Consider the following 21,831-nt stretch of genomic DNA (forward strand, 5'->3'; position numbering starts at 1 on the left):
TGTTTTTATACTGTTTCCATTCCTTTGTGCTGCACATTTTGGAATATTTTTCATTGAACAGCTTTTGAATGAGGGATTAGATAAGGGCATGACTCAGTATCAGCTCCGGGGTGCTCCTGTGCGATTTAGTAGAAGCCCCACCTACATTACAGTGATGTCAAAGTCATGTTACATCAAATCCTTATAGGTAGCAATCCACTGTGCAATTTTGATGATGGCCCTAGGCAGTTATTTCTAGTTGTATATGAACAACTCACTTTGTGCTTGAATGGAGAGAGACCTGTAAACTTAAAACTTAGAGCTAAGCTAAAGTGTTAGAAACATTTCTGAAATCACTTATATAATTTGACAAATACAATTTGTCAACAATTTGAGGTCTTTGGCTCCCACAACATAAAAATGTCACATGATTAAACAAAGGATTAAACTGACCCAACAAAGCAACAAATCAACTCATTCACAAAACAGAGACTAGTATCTCCCACTTTTCCAGTTCACATCTGTATTGTTATAATAGAGGCTGCATTAAATAACAGTGACACTGTCTACACAACGTTGTCCCTCAAAACTCAGCAAGAATGGGATGGCAGAGAAAATCTGAAATATTTGAAAATAGGCATCACTCGGTCAACCTGAACAACCTGGAGCAAATCTGCCAGGAAGAATGGCTGAATCTCTCGAACAGTGAGCAAAGCTGCTAAAAACTCACCCCAACAGGCTTAAAGCTGCCATTGCAGCAAAAGGTGGTTCTGCCAAGTACTAGTATAGAGAGGTTGAATACTTATGTAAGCAGCATTTTCAGTTTTTTTAAGATCTACTGACAAACAATGAATTTTAACTTTGAAATATGGACATTGGTTTCAATAAAATCACCAGCTGGAACAATCTCTGCAAATGTCATTTTTTATCCAGGCAAATATGTATTTTAAGGGGGTTGAATACTTTTGCAAGTCTTTGAATATATAAAGCAGCCTTTTAAAACATAATTATACAAAAATCACTGTTAGAAGGATATTAATTACTGCACAACTTTGTGGCTAAATAGGCTACAGAACTTAGTGCCAAAAATTATATGTATAATTCCAACGGGTATAATATAATAATATAACAATGTAGACTGGGGTTCAATCCCCACCTGGGCAAACACCCTACTCTATACCAATAAGAGTCCTTGGGCAAGACTCCTAACACCGCCTTAGCCTACCTATGTAAAATGATCAAATTGTAAGTCGCTCTGGATAAGAGCGTCAGCCAAATGGCATTAATGTAAAATGTAATTGTAAGAAAATGTTATAATATTATATAAAGTAGCCTAACTATATAACCTAATTATATAACATGCCATATAATTGTTTATATCCTAGTCAATTTATTTTTTATTTCTCCCCAAAATTACATTGTTGAAGTTGTACTTCTCTCCCAGTCTCACTTTCTAAGGCTGTGATCTCTTAATATTCACATTTAAAGCAACATGACTGAGAAATAATATTTTCCTTTCATTCTGTGGTATATTTCTGAATGACAAACAGTATCAGGGAGGGTCTCTTAGCTAGATGACAGGGGGGGAGCTGGGAGGGGGAGATGAAACATGAAATTATTGGTTAATAATGTTCCCCCCTGTCTGCTGGTTCACACTGATGTATTCAAAAACCAGAAGATGTTTTAGAGGCAGGCAAAAATTACATTTTGATAGAAGATTAAACTGTGAGAAATGGAACAAACTGACTTGAACTGAAATTTTGGAGTATGAATTATGGAGTTGTGTTGCTCAAAATATTTATAGTATTTCTTTTCATCCAAAGTATTTATGTTACACTTTTTCACAGTTTTTTTTTTTTAAATGGTAAAATATAATGAGTTTCGCTTAAAATGACCAGAGACCATGAACTAACAAGGTAACAAGGTAACTTTAAGCATAGAGCAATATAATATACAATACAATAAAAATATCTGCTACTAAAGTTTATTGATACTTGATGATGCAGTTAGCAAAAGTTCTTATGAAACCGAAAGGTGAAATGGCAATTGGATGACAATGGGAAGTGTATGTGGGGCAAAAAGCAGAAAGACAGACTCCAGTAAAAGTGTGTCTCCACCCCCTTTTCTATCTGTTCCACACACTCATATACACACTAAGCCTCTCTCTTGCTCTCACTTTGTGGTATTCTGGTGAGAATGTGCTGAAGATTTTGTCTGTTTCTCCTTCTTTGGTTTGTTGACCTTATGGAAGATCAATCCAGGCGGAGTTCTGTCTGTCTGGACACATTATAATGGATTAGAGATTATGCTGATGTTGAGTGTGGCTTCATGACTGCAGGATTATCTCTGAAGTGGGTGTGGATGTGTGTGCGCGCATGTACGGAGATCCCGAGCTAAGTTGAGCTGATGCAGTGTGTTATACAGTGGGCATGGAGGAACGTCGTGCCCTGAAGGGGTGTGGCTGTTCAAACCTCTTTCAGAAAGTTTTGGCCACGTGTGAATGCTACTCCATCAGAGATCAAGGTAAGTCTATTGTCCTGTTCTTTAATTTATCTTTCACCTCTGAGTATCTGATCTAAAAGCTTCTGAATGGCTTACAGCGTCTGCCTTAACATTTAGCTCATTTCAAGTTATCTACTGCACTACTAATGTAAGCCCCTCTATCCAACCCCACAACTGCGCCCAGACCTTTTCAGTTTAGGATATCATTTTATATGGTGTATGCCCTGTTTCCTATTTCAGATTGGAGTACCAGTTTTAACGCAGATCTGTCACATGGAAGAAATTATTTGGTCAACAGTTTGGAGACACAAGCTTTTAAAAACATTTTTAATAAATCATCATGATTCTCTTATATCTCTTTACAGGAGAAGGAAAACATACTTTACTTATAATCTAAGTCAATGGAACCAGAATTTTTTCCTATGTAATTTTGGGACATTTCTTTTGATCCATTTATCATGAACTTTACATAAGGCAACAGGTATTTTCAACATATGCCAGAAACTGACAAAACAGAGATAAGAGGTTTTGTTCTGTATATATATTACATTTGTCTCTTTATTTTTGCTTTTAAATGAAATGAATGAAATTTTAAAATAAAATAAAATAGTTATCATAAAATAACCTTTATAAAATGAACTTTTTCACTTTTGTTCAAAGATTTTCAGCAGACAAAATTTCATACCTAATATATGGTATTAGAGTATAGCATTAATACTTTGTGCATATATGAAGTTCACTCCCAACAATATATTTCATGTAACAAAAAAATATTAATGTGTTTAAATGTGTCATGGAACAAAAACATTCAAACAATTTTGATTGTAACTAACTAACTAAAAAACAAACTAACTAACTTACTATCTCACAACAACAACAATAATTTAAGATGATGAAGTAGATCATTCAAAATGATGAAGAAGTAGAAGTATGTGAAAGAGGGTTTTAGCAACCTTGATGCTAATTAAACATTATTCTGCAGGGGCCACTTTTTTAAAGCTGCAATTCATTTTTACATGACTACTCTTTATTAAAATTGTTTATTTAGTATTTGCATTACTGTACCTTTAGGACATCTATGTATCATCGTTGTTACCAAGTGTCTCCAGGAGGAGGTCATAACTTTTAATGTAAGTCAATATAAATTTATTTTATTTCAAGTAGTTCTGTAGTATTTCTACTGGCCTATTTGTCAAATTTTTTTACACAATGTAAAGCTGCCATCGACAAAATAGAGATTTTTTTTTACAGCAACGATATTGAATTGACCTCTCTTCTGATTGGCTGCACCGCATTATATTTCATTCAAAAAGCAGTCAGGGCTAAATCACTTGGTATAACACTTGGACTAGGCGGAGCTAAATTGTTGTAAACTGAATAGGCAGAAACACTATATGGACAAATTATTTAGACACCCTTCTTAATTATTGAGTTCAGGCGTTTGTCACACACACAATTTTCTAATTCAAATCTAATTTTATATACATATTCCAATTTTTTTCAGCAGAATTATTATTCAGTATCTACTATGATGTTTGTATGAAAAAACTCTGCACTCGTCCTAAGTAAATGTTCATTCTGCAGTTTATCATAAGGTCCAAGACCTCTCTTCACCCTCTCTGTGTCGTACTTTACCTGATCCCTGAGAACTAGGGCTTAAATATGTGCATCTATGTGAGTGTGTGTGTGTATATGTGTGTGTGTATGTGTGTGTGTGTGTGTGTTGGGATACAATTTAAGCACACACACACACCCATACACACACACACACACACACACAATCTGTCTGTTCCAAAGTCCATTCACGTCATTTATTAATATAGATAAAAAAAACAAAAGACTATCAATCCTAACACATACAGTAGTCATTTTTATTTGATTTTGTTGTTGCATTTATAATGTTTAGTTTTCAAATGCAATCATGTGATTACATTAGATGTGTTATTACCCAAAAACTGAGCAGTTTGTGTGTGCAGATTTTGTAGGTTAGTGAAGGATTATGATTTTGTGTCCTTTACAGTCGGCTAATCCATGTCCTGTACACTGGTCCTGTTTCTGCCTTTCTGTTTCTGCCCTTCTCTCCACAATGATGCCAACACATGACTGCTGCAGCTCATGGGCTTATATGGCAGAGTCTGCTCTTTTAGCCTGCAGATATATTTATAATGTAATATTGAGTACGTATGTGGAAGGATCAGCAGAAATAGCAACATGAGGAATGTTTGTGGCGACGCTGGAAAAAGTTCATGGTGAAATTCTGAATCAACCTCATCTGGGAACAGGGGCCCCCAGGAGTTAAGGGGTTGCACAAGAGCACAGTGGTTTGCTGTGTGCAGGCACGTTGCTCTCATGATGACTGTTTTCTCTCATTGCTGTTCCACAGGAAGTTTGGAACATATTAACCAGGCTCGAATATCCCACAGTTCAGTGCTGAACTGCAGTATATCAACTATCATACTGCCTGTTATACCAGTAACACAAGCACATATATCCACCTGCACATGTTAGAGCCTGATCAGTACATCAGTTTACCAGTAATTTTGACTGATATTGGCAACCCATCGAGGCATCTCCAGGCTTGGCATCATAACAATATGAGAACCCCTTTTGGTGTTATATAGAAACCTTTTTTTAAAAAGAGGCACGTGGAACATGAAACTATCTACAACATATTTTCCATCAATCTGAAGAACACTTTCATGATGCAAAACATCATTTAATCATGCAAGGGGTATTTTGAGTGTTCATGATTCTATATAAGACAATTGTCTAAAATCCCTTGAAGAACTACTTTTATTAAAGAGTGTAGTGTTCTGTTTGTTTTAAATATACTGACAGACCGAACTTGTCAGTCAAATATCCAATAAGCATTATTTTTACCTAAAATTTTGTGAGCAGTAACATCTACGTGCATAAAACATAGAGAAAAATGATCATTTGGGCATCTTATTCAATGTAGATTAGTGATTTTCTTGTGGAAGTGTTCATTTCGTTGATATGATTTTACATGGCTGTAGCTTACTTTTTAAATAAAGCTTCTCTAAAATGGATTGTAATGGTCCCAAAATTTGATTGGCTGAGCCATGTTTGAATCTTCTGTTAAATACTTGATATACACAGGCTGCTATATAAATACAGGCTGACTCTGAAATGGCTGCCTCCTTCCTATATATAGCAGTAAACTTTGGCTTCTACATTAAAATGATTCATTCTTTGTCCAGTACAGAGTTGGTCACATCACATGTGACTGAATTCCAAATGGTTATTAGACAAATTATTAACTGTTTGGGTGCAGAAGCCAGTATTTTAATACCTACACAGTGCACTGTATGTAGGACGTAGAGAGCCATTTGAGATTGAGTCCCAGGAATAATTGTTTATATCAATTATTTTTAATAATAACTTTAAAACATTGTTTGTTATTATATGTAACTTATGGTCTCCAGTGTTTTAAAAAAGCAATAAGACACTTCACATTGTAAGTTATAATGATTTTATCACACATTTTTCTTACATTGTTTGTGATTAATTATAAAGTAGAAAGGTCAAATGACAAGAATGAAAAATACCTGGCAAGTTCCATATGCCAGAAAAGACATGTTAACTTTGAGAGCTTTAATTCCTGTGTATTTCAACCTTATTAGATCAGTGGAAATCCACTGTTTGTGAATAGGAGAGGGCTATGTTCCTAGGGATGAGGCGCTGTAGGTCTAACATCCAGGGGATCTTAATCTGGGCCTTGTGACATTAATACATAAATATGCATGTCATGGTCCAAAGATCTCCCACAAAACCCATTATTTCAGGCTGCAGGTGACTCACAGCAGCTCGCACACACACACACCATATTCTAGCTAATAAAGAATGGTAACAGTCAAGAATGGTTAAATGTATCAGTGCAGTAAAGCACTGTAAAGCACTTAAAAACTATAAACAGAAAAATATTGTCTGAAATCATCAGTTTTTAGAACATGTAATCTACTCTATGACTGAGAAATTCTGTCTCCTGTATATAACAGCAGTATGTACACATTTTTACTTTAGAATAATTAGGATTATTAATCACTATGAACCCAGTGTATTAGTTATGTAGGTATGTGAGAAAGGAACGAATGTGTGGGCCAACATATGGGCCTTGTGATATAATTTTATAAAATATAATTTATAATACAATGTATTTGTGTAAGGTTATTGAGAGACACACATGTTGCATGTACATATTTATTTATGTGATCACATTTATTAAGTATTTGGGTAGCTCAGTGCAATAAAGGTTTATGTGGTATATGTGGTTGAGTCAGGTTTTAGCTTTATTAGCTCTGGAGAGATCAATCCTCTTGAGTACTATTTGGAAGAGATTTTCCAGAAGTGTGCATATTTGAACTGTCTAATATGTGTGCTGGTTTCTTATTTTATCTCCCTTCAGAGTCTTTCTCAGGACTCACTGATGTCACTCCAGACACTTCTGCCCACTTTGTTCCCCCTGGTGACCTATCTCCCATCTCCTCTGGTGACCACTGGCCAGCAGCCCCAAGCACTCAAACCCCCTCATCTCCCCAGCACTCTGTCAAAGCTCTGAGGCAGTGGCTGAGTGGCCCCTTCTGCAGGTTCAGCCTGGGACAAAGGAGCAAAGGCCAGAGGCCAGAGGTCAGAAATAACCCAGATCGACGGCCCTTCCCGTTTGTGCCGCTCTCACACAGCTATAGTACAGTGAGCACTGCGCAGGAGTCCAGTTGCCAGTCACCTACAGATGGACCACCGGTGGGTTTTTATTCAGTCCATTTGATTAGGTTACATTTGCCTTTTGCTAAAGGATCAATTTGGCAAAAAAAATAAAAATCAATATACAATTCCCCTTACCAAGAATGTAGTCCATCAGCTATGACATGGTTTCTTGTCCAAAATGTTGTTCTTCAGTTTTGTATTAAAACAATGAAGTGGATACAGCCATAGGCCCTAGTACCCATATAGAACATCCATCCATCCATCCATCCATCAGTCCATTGTCTAAGCTGGTGCTCCGTCAGGGTCGCAGGGGGGTGCTGGAGCCTATCCCAGCAGTCATCGGGGGGAAGGCAGGATACACCCTGGACAGTCCATCGCAGGGCAGACAGACAGACACAGACAGTCACTCACACCTAGGGGCAATTTAGCATATCCAATTGGCCTGACTGCATGTCTTTGGACTGTGGGAGGAAACCGGAGAACCCGGAGGAAACCCATGCAGACACAGGGAGAACATGCAAACTCCACACAGAGAGGACCATATAGAACATTTCTATCTTTTAGGTCATTAGCAACAAGAGAGAGATAAAGAGAGAGAAGCAGAGTCAGCCTGTGCTGTTCATCTTTGATGATCTAGTACCATCTGCACGGAGAGATCGAGGAGTAAATCTATCTTTGTTACACTCCAGATGCAGCACCTTAAATTTATTTTCTTTAATCAGAAAGTGAAAAACATAATTGTTGACGAGATTGTATGGGGAAACCTTACACATGTCTTATGGAACAATGTATTAGACATGATTTCCCATATCCCAGCCTTATACATCCATATACCTCCAAAACTGTGATAAAACTGTATTTTATAGTAGAACATTGTATGGTTGACACCTGCGCATAGTTAACCACTATGAACATGCACACGCACACACACACACACACACACACACACACACACACACAAAATCTAAGCTGCTTATCCTTCTGGGTCATAGGGGCGGGGGGGCTGGAGCTTATCTCAGCAGTCAATGGGCGGAAGGCAAAAAATACCCTGGGCACGTCGCCTGTCCATTGAAGGGAAGACACACAGACATATACAATCACACACACATACACATCTAGGGGCAATTGGCCTGACTGCATGTCTTTGGACTGTGGTAGGAACCGAAGTACCCAGAGGAAACCCACACAGACACAGGGAGAACATGCAAACTTCACACATTGTGCAAATTCTTAAATCATCCTATTCTTATTCTTACATCATCTCGTATTTGCCTCAAGCCATGTTGAATTTTAAAGTCATCTCAAATAGACCTGCTTTTGGCACTGTGTGAAATAATGTTATTTATAAAAATAGATAAAAGCTCTTGGCATAGCTTAAAACAATAGTATACGTCCTTCTGAAGCTTGAATTTTGTACATTCAGCAACTTGCAGTTTGAGGCAAGTGCGTGACAATTGCATAATGCTGAATGGTGGGTATAAGTTCCCATTGTTTGTTAACTAGATTAGCCTCAAAGGTCCAGTGCAAAACTAAAACAGACACTTTGGACAATAAACATCCTTGTCTGATGGACTACACTTGGCAAGCAAGATAGTTAAGCTTTGATATCAGAGGTCGATACTGATCACTTCTCACCTGTTTGTAGGAATTGAACGGGGCTTCAGAAGTCAAAGTAGCTGATGATTCAGTTTATCCCAGCCACATAACTGATCTCATACAGGTAATGCGCATGCACAAACTAGAGTGTGTGTGTGAAAGTGATTTCATACGACTTGATGTAATATGCATATATCACATCATCAGAGAGAGGAAAATCTTTGTATCTGCAGAACCATCATTCCTGCCAACTGCTCCCTGGTGAAGGCAGTTCCTCTGTGACTGATGAGAAATTCAGCCAATCAGTGGGTCTTGAAGACAGTGAAGAGGACAGAAAGAATGCCTTAGAAAAAAGCATGTGGGTCGTGTTTTAATTCAATACACCTTTGACATTTAATGTGATGAAAACACACTTTTGCTGTTATATCTGAATTTTCATTTCAAATTGTGTTGGTAAGCAAACGTGAGAGAGTCTTAAGTACACATACAAAAAGTTTAAACTCCTCTGGTCAAATGCCATGTTATGTTGATATTTGTAGTAAAAAGAAGTTAACACATCCTCCACTGAGAACAATATATGCTATTTTTCTACAATTTTTAGTGCATGAGTTCTATTTTTTTGCTGTATGTAAAATGTGCCTTGACTTTGCACAAGCAATTGTATGTTTTTTTTTTAAACCAATATGTTAAAATTAGCACATAAACAGTAATTGTGTTTCAAAATGTATGGAAATGTGTTCTTTCTACAGAATGTGTTAACTTATTTTTGCTTAGAAAATTGTCTATATGGCTGTAACTCTGCAGTTTCTCTGCCCCCCCACTTCTCTTTCTTAGATATGTTCTATCAGAGCTGGTAGAGACAGAAAGGCTATATGTGGAAGATCTAGGCCTCATAGTTGAGGTAAATATGAATGCCTTGGCCTCACCATAAGAACTGCATTGTTGAAAGTCACCTAACTATTGTTGAAAGAATGATAAATGAAGAACTGATGATTTTAAGTCAGTATGTCTGTTGTTCTCTCTGTCTCAGGGCTACATGGCCACTATGAGTAACAGTGGAGTTCCAGAGTATATGAAAGGCAAAGATAAAATAGTATTTGGAAATGTTCACCAAATCTATGACTGGCATAAGGAGTAAGTATATGATGTCACTGTGTATTCCTCTAATATGTAATATGTCCCAGTACTGAATAAAAAGTGTATAGCTTTGGGTTTTTGTCAAGTGTGTAGGTAAGTGTTCATGGGTGAATGCTGTTACTTATAGGTGTATGTGCTATCTGATTTAAAGTCAGAGTTGAAAACATTTCAGACTATTGAATGACTTGGACTTTAGAAGACTAGAACTATTACTACTAAAACAATCATAACACTATTGAAATTTTACTAAATGTTTTGGTAGTGACAGTTTCGGTAGTGTGTATGTGACCTAATTTTGAGCAGAACTCAAAAATGTCCAGTACATGACTAGCAAACACAGTTTTGATGCAAACTCATAATATTTCATCAAAATACCAAAAAGTTTCCTTAAATGTAGAAAATGCGTTTAAGTAAATTGAGTGAAAATTCTTAATATTATATGCTGATTTTCAAACAAACACACTTACTTTAAAACAATGGCATTAAACTGTTCACCATGTGGCAATAAGGGACAGGGATGCAGTCTCACTTCTTGCTCTAAAATGCTTGAGCTTGAGCTTGAGCTTTGTGTTTTGGTATGATGAATTTAAAAAAACAATGATAAATCTAAATCTTTCAACTTCACTTTAAAAGAAATCAAAATAAAAGTAAAAAGTAAGCATTATTTTCAAATGTTGAAAAGTTTAGGACAGCCACCTCCTCATAGAAGATCCCAATATATGATGATTTTGTATATGTGGTCTATATCAGTGTTAAAGGCACAGGAAGAAAACAGCTTGTTTAATTCTGAAGTGAAAAAGAGATGTTGGACAATTATCAAGTAAAAATAAATGACAATCTTCACAAACTTTATAATTGGAACTCAGAAAAAAAACTAACAAAAATGGAGGATATGGGCATTTTCAACATGTACCCCTGTTCTAAAATCTTATGTGATATCATGAGAACAGTGAAAATGACACATACAATATATGGACAAAAGTATTGGGACACCTGCACATCACACCTATAGGAGCTTTTATGGTGTCCCATTCTAAATCCATAAGCATTAATTGTCACGATTGGCCCCTCCCAGTCCTGTCCATGTGTCTGTGTTGTGTTTTGGTTTTTAGTCCATGTCTGACTCTCGTGCGTTTCGTGTTGGATATCTGAACCTGGACTGTCTCGACTACGTCCCTGGATTTGCCCTGAATAAAAGTTGCTTATCTCCACATATGCATCTGCCTCCTCGCTCCCTGGTGTCACGTTAATGTAAAGTTTGTCCCTATTTGCAGCTATAACAGCTTCCACTCTTCTGGGAAATTTTCTATAAGATTTTACAGTGTATCTGTGAGAATTACCAGTGAGGCAGGTAATGTTCTATGTTGATTCATAGCTCAACAGAATACATTTACACAAGCACTTCCAATGGTGGTGTGGTTTACACTACTCCATCTAACGCTTAGTGTTATGCATTTTGGTCTTATGTAAACACATTTCATGAAGCTCCTGATGCACAATTCATTTGAGGTTGTTGCTTTCAGAGGCAATTTGTCACTCTTTAATGAAAGATTCAAAAGAGGAGAGGCTCTGTGCACTTCAGAGCTCTCCGGCCCCACTCTGTGAGTTTGTGCCGTCTACTGCTTCGTGGCTGAGCTGTTGTTTCTCCTAGGTGCTTGCATTTCACAATAATGGCATTTACAGTTGACTGGAGCAGATCTAGTAGAACAGATAATTCCCACCTGACTTGAGGTAGAGGTGGCATCCTATGACAGCGCCATGGTTAAAATCACTTAGCTCATTAGTACAACCCATTCTACTGCCAGTGTTTGTCTATTGAGGCTGCAATGCTATGAGCTTCATTTTATTCACCTCTTAGCAATGAGCGTGGCTAAAATATCTGAACTCAATTAGGAGGGATGTCCCAATATTTTTATCCACATAGTGTATGGGTATGTGTGTGTGGGGTCGGAGGGGGTCCAAAATGATACATATTATTCTGAGAACGGATATACTGTGATTATGCAAAATGGCACGTATGTGTGTTTATTTGGGAGAAAGTGGGTTCTAACATCAGTAGATTCATTATTCTGCTCTGACCCCTTTATTTACTCCCCAACCAGCTGCTTCCTGTGTGTGTATGTTTGTGTGAGCACACATCAATCCATGTTTTATTATCTTACAGCTACTTCCTTGGTGAACTGAAGAAGTGTGTGTCTAATCCAGAGCAGCTGGGGCAGCTCTTCATCAAACATGTAAGGGTGTAAGAGAGGGTCTATGTGTGTGTGCTCTGTCAGAATAAAGGGTATTGTACAAGGACATTTATGTCAAGGTACAAACAAAGTAAATATACCCCCAACAGTACACTATAGTCCTTAAGGTCCAACTGTGTACCTTAAATGAGTTTTAATGGCACACTACTGTACATTTGCTTTCCTGTGGGGAACTGGTATTTTTGTCTTTTTGTTATAATTTTTAATAGAAAAATAAAATTAAAAGCCTGGAGTTACCGAGGAGTATGTGGAGTCAAAACAACTTAAAAACGTAACTGTCACAGGATAATTAGCATACTAATGTCACCTAATCAAGGATGCTGAAAACATTGACAGTTACATTGTTGATGACTGATCATTTGATTGATAATTCATTTTTATATGATACTGTGTTTGTCCTTTAGGACATAAAGTGAATTTTGTGTTTGAATACAGTTGATTTGTTAGGTGAGTTTGCCTTTGTTTGAGAGTTAAACATTGTGAGAGTTCTTATTATTTATCTGTTTTAATGTTAAGGTTATTTGTGCTTGTTTTATAATTATTTATATAATTATAATTATATGTTTGTGAGTTTCTTTGTTAACTGAGGATGTATAATAATAAGTAACTGAGTCACATCAGACAGCACTGTTTAAGTATAACAGTTTGCATCAATTTATTTATTACCACATAAAAATGCACTGGTATATATATTATAGCTTAGCTATTTTCAAATGAAGTAATGTATTGCTAATAAAATGTTTATATCAGCTGGGTCCTAGTGTGTATGTATGACAATATTAAGGTGTGAAAACCCTTAATTAGTGAAATACTTTTTCAACAGTATTTGTTAATACTAATGCAGGACTGACTTAGTTTTGCTGTTGGCAATAAAACAATGCTGGACATTGAAATATAATAACAGAAAATAAAGGTTAAAGCAGAATATTTTAGTTCAAAAACCTAATTTACAATGTTGTAACGTAACCACTGTAACTTGACTTAACATTCAACATGCAACTTTCAGGTTTTTAGACCACCCACCACACACCTCAGTCAAGCAGATATTCACACATAATAGTTTCACTTTCTGTGTTTGTGTTTGCTTGCAGGAGCGGCGTCTTCACATGTACGTGGTGTACTGCCAAAACAAGCCCAAGTCTGAGTGCATTGTCTCAGAGTACATAGACACCTATTTTGAGGTGAACCGTGCAGCCAATATGTTGAAACTCTGTATGTTTGTTTCAGAGAAAGAGAGAGAGAGAGAGAGAGAGAGAGAGAGAGAGAGAGAGAGACTGATTCTTCTTTTTTTACAGGATTTAAGACAGCAGTTGGGCCACAGGCTGCAGCTGAATGACCTGCTGATTAAACCTGTTCAGAGGATCATGAAGTATCAGCTTCTACTCAAGGTGTGTATGGAAGCATATGTAGTCATATGCAGGGGTTTGCACCATTGGTCAAATGAAATTTTGTTGATTTTCTAAATAAAAATAAGTTAACACATCTTCTTCAGAGAAATAACTCAACACGCAGCCATTAATGTCTAAACAGCTGGCAACACAAGTGAGTACACCTCACAGTGGACATGTCCAAATTGTGCCCAGTTGTGTTATTGTCCTTCCCTGGTGTCATGTGACTCATTAGAGTTACAAGGTTCCAGGTTACAAGGTGTGAATGGGGAGCATTGCTGTTAAATTTGGTGTTTTGGGTACAATTCACTCATACTGGCCAATGGATATCCAACATGGCACCTCATGGCAAAGAACTCTCTGAGGATGTGAGAAATAGAATTGTTGCTCTCCACAAAGACGCCTGTGCTATAAGAAGATTGCTAACACCCTGAAACTGAACTATACCACAGTGGCCAAGTTCATAAAGCAGTTTTCCAGGACAGGTTCCACTTGAAACAGGCCTCGCCAGGGTCGACCAAAGAAGTCCACGTGTCCATGTGTTCAGCATCACATCCAGAGGTTGGCTTCAAAAAATAGACGCATGAATGCTGCCAGCATTGCTGCTGAGGTTGAAGAAGAGGGAGGTCAGCCTGTCAGTGCTCAGACCATACGCACAATCAACTCGGTCTGCATGGCTGTCGTCCCAGAAGGAAGCCTCTTCTGAAGCTGACGCACAAGAAAACCCGCAAACAGTTTGCTGAAGATAAGCAGTCCAAGAACATGGATTACTGGAACCATGTCCTGTGGTCTGATGAGACCAAGATAAATTTATTTGGCTCAGATGGTGTCCTGCATGTGTGGTGGTGCCCTGGTGAGAAGTAACAAGACAACTGTCTCTTGCCTACAGTCAAGCATGGTGGTAGCATCATGGTCTGGAGTTGCATCGGTGCTGCCGGCATCCTATCATGGTGGAATTCACAGAGCTCCTGAAAGCAATGTTTGCAACAAACATGTTTGTAGAAGCAGTCTTCATGCCTAGGTGCTTGGTTTTATACACCAGTGGCCATGGAAGTGATTGAAACTTTTATGAATACTTTTGGCAATATAGTGTAGGTTTTTGCAGGTTGGCTTCCATTTATGGACTAGGGCATGAACGGTAGCCTACCTTCTGAAACTTTGAATACATTTACAAACTCTTTTATTTTAAATGTTTTCTGTGATATGGCTCTTTTACCATGTGAGTGACATTATAATGCTATAATAGGTAATGATTTTATTGTTGTTTTAAGGAAACCTTGAATCTCTGAAACGATTTACGGTTTACGATAGCTGGTTAGTCAAGGACGTGTGTGTGTGTGTGTGTGTGCAGGACTTCTTGAAGTATTATGTTAAAACAGGGAAACACACAGAAGAACTTGAGGTGAGTGGAACTCTGCTAACCCAGTCATACTTTTAATGGTTTATCTGATGGCACACCTGAAACAATAATTCGTCCTTTGTTCTCTCACAGAGCGCGGTTGAGGTGATGTGTTTTGTTCCTAAGCGATGTAATGATATGATGAATGTTGGGAGACTGCAAGGTTTTGAGGTGAGCGAAAAGAAACACTTCCGTATTCTCTTACACAGAACATACAACATCACTTACTGCACAGAATTCTGTCTGTGATCTCGCAGTTTTAAAATTGAGATTTTTAAAAAAAATACAATTAACGCAGTTTCCCACTATCCCAAATGTATTTGATCAGCCAGGACATATTTGTTGCCAGAAATGTACCTGTTCAGTTTTGCTCTGAAGGCTATGTAGCTAACAAACTATGGGAAATAATAATCATCAATGTGCATTGTGCAAACTGCATGGCTAAATCATCTAACACTGGACACTGTATGAAATGATGTTACTATGGCCAGGCCCATGTGCTGACATTTGGGAGGAATGGCTCAAAGGGAAAAAAGAACACAAATTAAACTTAATTTGAAATTCTGTATATCATGATCTTATGAAGAGAGAGCAATCATTTCCGAGGAAACTAAACATAGATCTTTTTCAAAGGCAAACAAAAGCACTAACATTATAATTCATGCACGAGAACTCCTGTCACTTGTGTGCAAAGGTGTGGCATTACCCACTATACTATACTATTCAGTTACTAAGTAGCAGTTAGTTATATCTCTGCTGAATAGCTCCACAGTCTCATATAACTTCCTATTTCACACAACAATGTAAACTTGCTGTAGAAGTAAGTAAGAAGTAACTCCCTTTATTGCTGATGAATTATGTTTAGTTGTTCAAAATGACACATTATATGGAAAGTGTCGCTTTCTTAAAGAGATTCTCAACGTTTCATTGGTAGGATTTTCAGCATTGTCATGATGCATAACAGGTTGGAATTACTACAGAGAACCACATACTACACCAGAGGGGGCGCTCAAGAGCAATGACGACTTTCCTGAGCCTCAACGAATCTTAAAGAACGGCAGAGGCCATTTAAAATACAGTTATTATACACATTAACCAAGAGAGCACTTGTACAGTATGATTATGCAAATACATAGTTAGGGGCTCAAGCCCCCCCCAGCGTCTCTCTGTACGTGTGCTTGACTACGGCCAAAACCATCACGTAGCTACAATCAGTGGTAGCAGCCATTTTGAAGCTTGTTTTTTCCCTACATTTGTCTCACAGCGCTTCAAGAAACACATAAGCAAGTCTATTTGAGAAACATGTTACATGCACATTATTATGTCAGCAGCAAAGAAACTGTGTAAATGAAGTGATGGAGCTCCTGTTGACGGACTATGTGATTGTAATGTGTCCTCAGGGGAAGATAACAGCTCAGGGAAAACTGCTTCAGCAAGACACTTTCGCACTCATCGAACAGGAAACTGGCGTCCTGCCCCGCCCCAAACAGAGGCAGGTATTCCTTTTTGAGCAGCTCGTCATCCTCAGCGAGCCAATCGACCGCAAGAAAGAATTCTCTCTGCCAGGATACATCTACAAGAACAGCATCAAGGTAGTGTTGAAAAGTTTAAAACTCAGTTTAAAATCTGTCCACCCCAGTATAAAATGAATAAATTATTTGATAAATTTTACTGTTAAGGTCAGATATCAGTCAGGCTGGTTCGAGGTGAAATGAGTCAGAACTGTTCAAAGAGGTGTTGATAGGAACCAGATGGCTGAAATGTTCTTAAATTTACATTACAGACGTTTATTACATGAAATGATTATGAATATGCTGCCTAATGCCTGAGACATTGTTTTACAGTAGTTTTAAGTGCCTGGCTGAAAATGTATTTTTAATATACATGCAGTATAAACAGCAAGCAAAAACAGTGCCCAATTAAAAGCTTTTTCATATTTACAGCTATTTTACCATTATCAATATTACATATGAAAACTTAAGAGACATGTGTAAGTTCCCTGGTCATTTTGGATATGGATCTTTTCACTACCATAAATTATAAAGACATATATAAATACTCACATTAAACCACTCTGAATTACTTGTTTAAATCTCAGTGAATCACATCTCATTTTTAATAGCTTTCGTTTTTGTCACAACTTATGTTCATTTTACAGATGGTAATGTGGAAAAAGCCAGTCTGAGATTATTTAACAACTTCATGCAGCTTATGCAATGTTTACCTGGTGACTGCAAACTTCCACTGCTTGTTAGCTAACTACATTAGCGTTGTAGCTTCAGTGCAAAAGGAAAGAAGAAAGTTTCAGACTCCAAATATGTCTTGGCTAACTGACTATTTAAGCTTAAGGGAAATTTCTGTAGATTTGATTTTGTGCTGAACTCTCGCTTTAAGGTGAGCTGCTTGGGAATAGAGCACCGTTGCCCTGATGACCTGTGTCGGTTGGTTCTGACATCTCGTGCTGCCAGTGGAGATGTGCAGCGGTTTGTCCTTCAGGCTCCGTCTCCAGAAGTCAGACTGTCTTGGGCCAATGACATTATTCAGATTCTGGAAACGCAGCACAACTTCCTCAATGGTAACTCTTTGCTACTGAAAGCATCCAGCTTTATGAGAGAAAAGAAAAACGTTGTTTACACAGAGTAGATCCTGCTCTTGACCTTCTCTGTGGTTGTCTCTCTCACAGCCCTGCAGTCTCCTATCGAGTATCAGAAGCGTGAGAGTAAGTCGCTCAGTCTGGGCAGAGGCATTAGGACATCAACTTCTGTGAACTCCGCCCTCGGACCCTATAGCTCCACCTCCATCGACAGCCAGAAGCACCCATGCCTGCGAACCTGCAACTCCTCACTGCCCACTATGATCCTGTCTAAACAATAGGTATCTCTGTTTACTACAGTACCATAACACACTGCACTCTAGGGCTGCAACGGTTACTCGACAAAGTTCATTAAGGAAAAAAAATTTTTTTTTGCACTGCATACACAAAGTTGTATTTGTTGTTTTACATTCCTACGTCTACGTCGATTTTATACCACTTTCGTGTTTACTTTCATCTTTTTCATTTCAATACAATACCCAGCATGCATTTTACAAATACATCTTACAACTACCGGATATCCTTGTAGTGTCGACAAGTCCTATTTGCTAGCCTAGCCACTGAGATAGGCTAATAAACACAAACTCAACAGTTACTGTAACTTTCACCACTATCATCAAAAGAATTGTAAAGAAAACAACAATTCTATCTTTATTTAGCACAAAATGGAGACTGTTACAGTTATACTGCTGCATGATGATATTTGTTTACCACTTCCTAGCAGTAACAGTAGCTATCTGTCTTCTGCAGTCACCAAAAAAAACATTCAAAACTGCCTATTGCCTAAAATCCAACCCTATAAAGTTTTCTGAAAGTTCCTCTCACCTTCAAGATGCATAAATAGGAAGGGAATTTTTCCTAGACTTCAAACCGGAAAATCTCACTCTTGAGACTACTGCAACACTGCTATGGGAAGTGAGTAGACATGTGTCCAATGTTATATACATGCATGTTTACAAGATGCAGGGATGATTACATTTTTCATTTTGGCCTGAGAGTCTCAAGAGTCTCTTGTCTCACAGAAGTCCTCTATAGTGTTTTGTATTGTTCATATGATATATGGTCATTCAGTGGTGGAAATAAAGTTAATGCATTGTTTGCTTACTTAAAAAAAGCATGTCACTAGATTGCAAATGTGTGTGTGTGTGTGTGTGTGTGTATGTGTTGGGTGGGGGTGGGGTGGGGGTGGGGGTCATGAGGTGAGGGGACATGAGGACATATGAGGTGATATGAACCATACTGAATATTTTTATGGTGGTGGACATAATGGCTTGATTAGCTAATTAAAAGCTAAATAAATGAATCTATTACAGAAATATAAATTAGTGTAACATGTAATTATCATAGAAAAATCATTGTTGCAGCCCTACAACACTTTAATTTCTCTCCTGATTTCTGGCCCTCTTATTGTCCAGGATGTCCTCTGATGACTGCGTAGTGGGACACATGCTGTTTTGTGGACTCATCTCTTGGAGTGTCTCCTCCTCAGCTCCCTCTCTCTCACTTCCATGCTTCTCTTTCGGGCTCTTTTTAGTAGTTTTGCATTTTGTAGGCTTAGAGAACAAAGTCAATTTCAGTTTAAGATCCAAAACTGAAATTGACTTTGTTCTCTAAGCCTACACTCCATGTGCTCTCCATTACTCTATGACTTCATTATGTCCTTTAATATAAAGTTTTTTTTAAATAATATCAATGACTTCCCAGACCTGTTCCTGAATAGGAATTCAGAATTTGAATTCCAACCATTTTTTCAGTCATTCTGAGTGGTTTGATATGAAATGGCAAATTTTGTTGAAATTGACAGACTCATTTCTTTACAGTGATGGTGACAGGAACCAGGGGTCACAGCATATACAGTACTAATACAGTCACTTTATTTACTATCCAAAATGAACAGTGAAGCTACAGCACATGCATCTCTTGAGTTTTAATAATGTAATATTGATAATAGTAAAAAAAACAAAAAATGTCCAAATCTGAAAACATTTTTTTGACTATTTTGCTTCACAGCACCCTGCATTAATGTCTACAGCAGGAATGGAATAATTTTAGACCAAAGACTCATGTGAAATTGTACTGTACTATTACAAACTGTGTTTCAGCCATTAGTCAGTATATTCCTATTAGACCCTGACGGAGAAGCGGCTTAGAAAATGGATGGATGGATGGATTCCTAACCATTTAATTTAATAACTAGCTTTTAGAGGCATAAATGCTTTGCATGTCTGGTTCCTACCACCACCACTCAGTTCTCAGTAAGTCTTAGTAAGATTCTCTAGAACACAACATTTCACATGAAACCACTCTGAATGACATTTGTTTACACCTAAACCATTTACTTAAGCAGAAATCAGTTGAATTCCACTTTAAGCACTGTTTTCTTTTTTCATGAATATCTCACTGCAGTCAAACAGGTTAAAGTGACCATATTTTGCAAACAACCACAAATAGCTATTAACACCTGTCTGGCAGCACAACAGCAAATGCATTCTTTCACTACCTTACATTAGATAAGATCGCTAGATAAGATTTTACAGCAATGACTTGGCACAGCCAGAAGAGTGAAAAAAAAAACAAATAAACTGTTTAACCACTTCAAAATAAAGACAGCATTTGTATAATCCATCCACTGTTTAACTGTAGTCTGTCAATTATTAATAAATTGTAAATAGTTGACACAACTACATGGTTAGAAATGAAATAGGTTGTATAGAATGCCAATATAATTTGTGGTGGTCTGGGTAATGTCAGACATGTGAAGTCAAAGACATCACCAGATTTCTCACTTCTTATATTGTCAGAACCTGCAGTAATGTTTAGTTTGCAGTTAACTGTAGTCTTAGTATTGATTTAATAATGAATCTTGAATCTTTGAATAAACAAATTTTAAAATAATCACAGATGACCCTAACCCTAACCCTAACCCTTACAAATATCGTCTTAGTAGGTACATTGCTGTCTGTTGAAGGTACTATAGTAATTCTAGAAAACGAATACTAAGAATAGGGAGACAATCTCATGCCTTATATGCAATAAAAGACTGTGGAGTTGTAAGTTTCAAAACATGCCCTTCAGTCATATACAGAAGCTAAGATGCAAAATGTGATGTGACATCACAAAAACCAAAACATTTTCACATATCTACCTATTCAACCAACACTAAGGCCAAAAGTATTCAGACACCATCAGACATACTCCCAGGTCCATAATAATAAATACAAAGATTATACACTGCAAAAAATAAAGGGAACACTCAAATAACACATCCTAGATCTGAATGAATGAAATATTCTCATTGAATACTTTGTTCTGTACAAAGTTGAATGTGCTGACAAGAAAATCACACAAAAATCATCAATGGAAATCAAATTATTAACCAATGGAGGCCTGGATTTGGAGTCACACACAAAATTAAAGTGGAAAAACACACTACAGGCTGATCCAACTTTGATGTAATGTCCTTAAAACAAGTCAAAATGAGGCTCAGTATTGTGTGTGGCCTCCATGTGCCTGTATGACCTCCCTACAATGCCTGGGCATGCTCCTGATGAGGTGGCGGATGGTCTCCTGAGGGATCTCTTCCAAGACCTGGACTAAAGCATCCGCCAACTCCTGGACAGTCTGTGGTGCAACGTGGCGTTGGTGGATGGAGCGAGACATGCTGTCCCAGATGTGCTCAATCGGATTCAGGTCTGGGGAACAGACGGGCCAGTCCATAGCTTCAATGCCTTCATCTTGCAGGAACTGCTGACACACTCCAGCCACATGAGGTCTAGCATTGTCCTGCATTAGGAGGAACCCAGGGCCAACCGCACCAGCATATGGTCTCACAAGGGGTCTGAGGATCTCATCTCGGTACCTAATGGCAGTCAGGCTACCTCTGGCGAACACATGGAGGGCTGTGCGGCCCTCCAAATTAATGCCACCCCACACCATTACTGACCCACTGCCAAACCGATCATGCTGAAGGATGTTGCAAGCAGCAGATCGCTCTCCACGGTGTCTCCAGACTCTGTCACGTCTGTCACATGTGCTCAGTGTGAACTTGGATGCAAGTCCTTTCAGTCAATGAGTGCCAGAAGTCTTTATTTCTCCATACTCTCCTTTTCTTATCATTCTACTGAGGTCTTCCACGCCTTTTGGTGTTGCTGAACTTGCCAGTGCATTACTTCTTTTGAGGTTGGCCACTCCTAAAGTTTCTGCTATCTCTCTTATAGGTGTGTTTTGTTTTTTCAGCCTAACAATGGCCCCCTTCAGTTG

At 38.0% G+C, this 21,831-nt stretch overlaps 1 protein-coding gene across 1 annotated transcript; it reads left to right on the forward strand.

Annotated features, from left to right (window-relative positions):
* The first annotated feature begins 2,174 nt into the window (after positions 1–2,174).
* arhgef25b (Rho guanine nucleotide exchange factor (GEF) 25b) lies at positions 2,175–20,839 on the forward strand. The gene is made up of 15 exons (XM_017718724.2): positions 2,175–2,502; positions 6,908–7,242; positions 8,852–8,926; positions 9,036–9,160; positions 9,637–9,703; positions 9,833–9,936; positions 12,104–12,173; positions 13,283–13,372; positions 13,487–13,579; positions 14,931–14,981; positions 15,072–15,149; positions 16,379–16,570; positions 17,373–17,553; positions 17,662–17,852; positions 18,987–20,839. Exons 1-14 carry the CDS (start codon positions 2,409–2,411, stop codon positions 17,850–17,852), a joined length of 1,746 nt encoding a protein of 581 aa, XP_017574213.1. The 5' UTR covers positions 2,175–2,408; the 3' UTR covers positions 18,987–20,839.
* The last annotated feature ends 992 nt before the right edge of the window (positions 20,840–21,831 follow it).

The sequence above is a fragment of the Pygocentrus nattereri genome, chromosome 26 (genome assembly GCF_015220715.1).
Source record: "Pygocentrus nattereri isolate fPygNat1 chromosome 26, fPygNat1.pri, whole genome shotgun sequence".
NCBI lineage: Eukaryota > Metazoa > Chordata > Actinopteri > Characiformes > Serrasalmidae > Pygocentrus > Pygocentrus nattereri.